The sequence below is a fragment of the Neomonachus schauinslandi genome, chromosome 4, assembly GCF_002201575.2.
Source record: "Neomonachus schauinslandi chromosome 4, ASM220157v2, whole genome shotgun sequence".
Taxonomy (NCBI): Eukaryota; Metazoa; Chordata; class Mammalia; order Carnivora; family Phocidae; genus Neomonachus; species Neomonachus schauinslandi.
This window is the reverse complement of record NC_058406.1, coordinates 154,036,665-154,042,664: the sequence shown is the minus strand read 5'-3', so window position 1 is coordinate 154,042,664 and position 6,000 is coordinate 154,036,665. Positions and strand designations below refer to the sequence as shown.

Sequence of the window (6,000 nt, the reverse complement as noted above, 5' to 3'; positions counted from 1 at the left end):
GACGCTCAATGAAGTCGTCCAGAGATTTTTACAAACAACACCTTTTTTCAGACGATGCCATAAATGACATATATGTGAAAACAAAGGCTTGTATAATCAAAAAATCCTAGAAAGGAAACATGTAAAGTAAGGACTTACACAGAACAAACGACTGAAGCTGCACGGTTTCGCTACACTTTATTCAAAGTCGGCCCCACTTCCTAATTATTTGCGGGAACTCAAAATCTAGTGTCCAAATGTATATATCCATCATATATTGAAAAATAATCTTTACATTTGTGCTGTGACCCAAAATTGGCACACTTAAATCATACGTGAGCCAGACACAAACGGTTGACCCTCGATACAGAACAAAAGCCTGGAAGTGGCACAGCAAGGTAGCTATGCTCTCCTTTATTAAATTCTCAACCTGAACTGTTACCTTCCGAAGTTACACACACCACAATATACCTTTGCACAGGTAATTTTATTCTCTCCTGTGGGTGTCAACAGTGCTAATAGATTGGAATTTGAAACATTCAGAAAGCACATACCTGAATATCGTCACATTTCATTACATCATGATTCGGTAACTATTAAACAGTTATGTCTACTAAATACAATGAACAAATGGTATAAACATTTACCATTACCTTGTAAACAAGGCTTTTGTGCACAACAGTAACAAATGGAATTAATGCATACCACAGTATCAATGAAGACCTTCTCTTTAAATAAACTATTCTGTTTATAAATAAACTCTGATTTTTTTTAGTACACATTTACAGACCTGATCAATAAAAAGAAATAAGACATCTATTTTCCTTTAAGAAGAAAATATTGAGAGATGGACCACTATGGAAGAACTCACTAGGAAAAGTGGTCAGAAGCAAGCAAAGGACAAGAGGGAGTTAAAAGTACTGTCATACTGCAACCTATTTCTGTTAGAATACACCAACACAAGGACAGGATTGTCTGGGAAGGAGCTCATTTTTACTTGAATTCCAGCAAGTTGCAATCAATCTTGTAGTACACATAGGGGTAGTATTCCTGTTGACTCAGGTTTAAGCCTGGAATATCCATAGGAGCCTATAGGAAAATCAGACAATTATCCAAATGAGTACTTACAGAAATCAGAAAAAAAAAAAAAAAATTAAATATTACCATTTACCTTCTTATTCAACATCTACTCTGGGCTAAGTGTATATGTTTATGCGAATTTAATCTGAGTTAGGCATTATTACTCCAATTTTGCCAATGAGGAAACACAGTGGGTAGTAAAGCCAGATTTAAGCACTCACTGACTCCAAAGCCTGTATGTGTTTAACTATGACCCTGTGATCCATTTTTATGCATAATGTATAAAATTACTTTTTAAATCTCAGGCTTGGGGTATTCAGTTTATGGGGCACTTGGCTTATTAAAATGTTGAATAGAAGTAAACTAAACCAAGTATGATTTTAATGGTGTCACTTATCATTTACGCATGTTTTAGGAATATACTGGTAGGAGGGGTGCCTGGGTGGCTCCAGTTGGGCATCTGCCTCTGGCTCAGGTCATGATCTTGGGGTCCTGGGATCGAACCCCGAGTTGGCTCCCTGCTCAGTGCGGAGTCTGCTTCTCCCTCTACCTCTGCCCCTCCCCTCCACTCATGCTCTCTCTCCCTCAAATAAATAAAATCTTAAAAAAAAAAAAAAAAAGAATATACTGGTAGGAAATTATGTATCAAATAGTTGAACCTCATATTTTATTGACAATTACATGAAAATGTAGAATGTAATTTCCTGCATTTTCTTCTATCAAGAAAATCTGACATTTCGTGGGTTCTAACTAATGCAAATGTGAGATACTACCATCCTAAAAAGAAAAAAAAAACCAAGAAGATATTTGAAATAAAAAAATATGAAATAAAACCCACTACAATTTTAAACAGCAGTAGTGTGCTTAAATACCTACTCTGTTTGAAAGAAGATAGAAACACACCAGTTTAGAAAAATGGTAGTTCCTTTTAAATTGCTCCTCTACTGACATCGCTACTTGTACCGAATACAAGTGAATTAACTACTTCGTTTCGTCTTCTCTGCAATTCATTAACTTTGGTAAGTAAGTACTATAGTATGACCGGTTGCTTCTGTACTTCTGTGGCTATAAACATCTGATCTATAGCAAGACAATGACTGGCTCAGAAGCAAAAGCACTGATCTAACTAGTATAAAACAGAGTGAACAATGTAAACTACTTGCTATGTTTATCTAACAAATTAACTGAGACCCTCAAAGTAATAAAGACATAGATTAAATAATACAATATTTACTATCCCTTTTCCATTTATCTCCTTCCAATGATTTTTTCTGAAATTCATTCCAGTTGCTACTCTTCCAAGGTGCCTAGTAAGTACTTACATCAATAATAGCTGCTGCACTGCTGTCTAGATGTTTATACAATTCATATAATACTTCTCTTAGTTTCTTCATTGTTTTCTTATTGGGCTGAAGTAGCATTGCTTGGAAGTTCACTGGCAAGCCATACCTTAGCAGGAAGCAAATGTACAGTACGTAACACAAGTAAACATAAAAACAGATTTTCTTTTCAAAGCAAATATTCTCATAGTCTTCTTTAATCAGTTAACAGAGAGAGGATATCTCATTTTAATGACCACCTCTACAAGTTCAACTAATATACAAAGAAACTGAAATCTTCTCTGGTCCTCACTGTCCACTAGAAAACTTCCTTAAAATGAGAACCCGCTGTCTACTAGGAATTACTTTTAATTACTCTTTAATTTTTAATCTATGAATACCCTCAGCAATAATATGTATACTTAGAGGAGACACCTTCATGATAAGGAACAACATAATTACAACTTGAAAAGCCAATGAAATTTAAAAATAGCGAGCATGGCTACAAATAAGTATTTTGAACTACATCCAATATGAGCAAACTGTATAGAAGATCACAAGATGATTGAGATTTTAAGTATCTCAAAATAATAAAATATTTAAGGTTAATATGAAACAGTGATTTCAAATACATCATCAGTATACTGTGTACCAAACTACATGTAAAGTATGTGAAAGATCTTCTTTTAAACAAACATTAGCTAAATATTTTATAATCTACTTTTAACTTAACTACACCAGCAAAGAACCAGGGAATATAGCAGTATGATCGCTTTTTCCAAACCTGGCATCAAGGACAAGACTAATATGAATGTATGATACTGACAATCTCTCTCTCATGGTTGTCCCTTTGGTTTCTCCGCATCAACTTCCTATTACTGGACCATATGTTATAACAAAGAGGTCTAATGTAAAGGGATCTATAAACCCTTCAGTTCCAAGTTTCTCGACAACTTTCTTTACCTTAAAACAGACTCAACAAAAACCCTCAACGCTTTCACATGAATCCACGCAATAAACGCCTCACTGAAATTTACTTTCAGCCACCGTACAAGTGGTCCCTATAAAAAGGAAAAAAAAAAAATCACTATAAATTTGGTCTTGAAAATGGCAATTAGAAATAAATAAACGAAATATTTTTAAAGGAGTGACTATCCAGTAAGAATCTACAGGAGAATTAAATCACATTATATTCACTTTAAAAATGTTTCATTTTTCTCATTATCTTGGACACTTCATCTTAAATAAGATTAAAAGGTCAGCCACTACACTGAAACCTCAGTAGACACCAAAACTGATGGATCCTACTCGCTATACAGAAAAAGGCATGTATTTTCATGAAAGCAGTTTAAACTGATACATAATATATATGTGCCCTAGGTTTGAAAACCGAAATATAAAAACCTGAACTTATGCAATACATTTCAAACATTTAAAATAGAATTCAACTTACAAACAACATCTCAGGAACAGGACAAACAGTTATGTAGTAAGTCATTTAATACATATATCCCTAGGTCTAAATTTTTTCATCTGTAAAATCAGGGGTGTTGATCTAGATCCCTTAAACCTCTTCACATTCTAAATTCTTAATGATTCTATTACATAGGATAACTTCTCTTTGAACTTAAAATATTCAATATGATTTCCAGTACTAAATAAAAATACACCTTTAAACAGATTTTAAATAATACTGCCTTTCAGTATGTAAAAGACATACGTGATCAGTTCAGCTAAATTATTTACAGAACATCATTAGGTTCATTTGATGTATAACCAATTAATTTAAGCAAAAAGGACATGACAAAGTGGAAATCTTTGGTTAAAGTATCTATTCTTTAAAAACGCTCTGGATCTTCGTAACAAGTTGGTTTTACTGGGCATTACTTGGTTAGGATTAGTTCTCTCCCAACTTAGAGGATATGGTTTATAAAGTACTTAGGAAAAATTTTAAATGGGATTTGCTTTTATTTTCTCTTTCATTACAAGAGAAATAAATTTTCACTCACCACCCCTTCCATACTAGCTTCTAGTCTTCACAGTAATCCGGCACTTAAAGATGACAAGGAAGTTGACACCATCTTCCCTTGTCACAATTCCATCCCCTTTCTCCATTTTGCCTAAAACATACTAACTCCCCAGGGGTTTTAAATAGAAATTGCTTCAGTATAATATTGCAGCATTAAAAAAATTTGCCTCAAGAAAATGAAAAATTCTTCCTGAAAAAACTATTACTTAATTAAAATAATACCTCACTATACTGCATTTAAAATTAATTCCTGATACGGATTTAGATGGAGTAAATAACTTTAAGGTATGGACTTCAAGATCTACGTTTGCTTAAATTCATTTTGATTAATAGAAAAAGTAACTAAAATCAAATGTCTTAAAAATAAAATCAGTTTTCTTTTAAAAAAATTTTAAATAAAAAAATAAAATAAAAAGCAGTACTGCTTTTTCTTCTGCTTAATGCTGATAATACTAAATATTAAGAACACATACAAACTGCTTTTTCTTGTCAGTAGAAAGCCTGTTCATTTCTTCTTTATCTGCTTTCATCTCCTCTTCATTATACTGGAAGTCACGAACGATGAATCTAAATTTGGGGTGGGGGGAGAAACAAAATTGTCCACACTGTGTATATAGGTAATCTAACAAATTAAAAAACAAAAAATAATTATCTTACTTGTTTTCCCTGGCTTTGTGCCTGAAGTCATCAACTGCCTTCCTAAATAAGGTGACATTACAAAGGTAACTGTCTTGGTCCTCTGAGAGAACACTATGGGGGGAGAAAAACACACACAAAAAAGTCCATTTAAAGCTTTATATGGATTGCTCTCTTTCACACTGAGGGCAGAATTCACAAACAGAAGGAGGACAAACAATAGGCTTTGGCAGCCCTTCCCAAACCACCTCAAGGCTAAGCACGTGTACTGCCTCCAACACTGAGGACACTCAGTGTTTACGATGTGTTTATTTACAATGCCTTAACAGCCCTATGCCATTTACCTCTTCCTAACCCAACAAAATCCAACATTTACTCAAGTAAAATGTCCAAGCTCTAAGAACCATGCTTTTCCATCTATCACTGCCAGGCTGGCTGAGACAAAACCAGTAGCTAGTTTATTCCAGAGTCTCCCTGCTTCCCTGCTAATAATAAGCACCTTCTTCTCTTCTGGAAACCAAATTCTCTCTACCTCTCTCCAGTCCAGCCCAGCCCACTGAGGCCTGGCTCACCATCTATGTACTGCCAATAGCTCCTACCTCAGATCTTTCCTTCCCCACTGCCCCCAACACCCTAACTCAACAAGACAAATGCAGTGGTCTAAATATCCTCTGACAAAACACACTTTTATGCATCTCAGGGCTTCCTCCTAGGCTCTAGAAGATCCCAGCGAGGTCAGAACTTCTCTCCAGTCGTGGGTCTCATGGACATCACTGGAAAAACCTTTCCAGACACAACTATGTAGGGAAATTTTAACTGTCATATAAATTTCTAATGCCCTGGGGAAAAGCTGTTTGGAAAGGCAAACTGTACAGTTCATGTATACTATGACTCTCATTTGACTTTCAAAAGTTACCTATAGCGGGCGCCTGGGTGGCTCAGTTGGTTAGGCGACTG

The 6,000-nt window shown here is 35.0% G+C and overlaps 1 protein-coding gene across 1 annotated transcript in view; it reads right to left on the bottom strand.

Moving 5' to 3' along the window:
• Positions 1-448: 448 nt before the first annotated feature.
• ATP6V1C1 (ATPase H+ transporting V1 subunit C1) overlaps positions 449-6,000 on the bottom strand; it is a 41,984-nt gene continuing 36,432 nt past the window's right edge. Inside the window, exons 9-13 of the mRNA XM_021688286.2 lie at positions 5,065-5,157; positions 4,881-4,974; positions 3,342-3,439; positions 2,382-2,508; positions 449-1,068 (exon numbers count right to left, since the gene is read on the bottom strand). Coding sequence (XP_021543961.1) covers positions 973-1,068; positions 2,382-2,508; positions 3,342-3,439; positions 4,881-4,974; positions 5,065-5,157 — 508 coding nt within the window. The 3' untranslated portion in view covers positions 449-972. The remainder of the gene's footprint in view (positions 1,069-2,381; positions 2,509-3,341; positions 3,440-4,880; positions 4,975-5,064; positions 5,158-6,000) is intronic.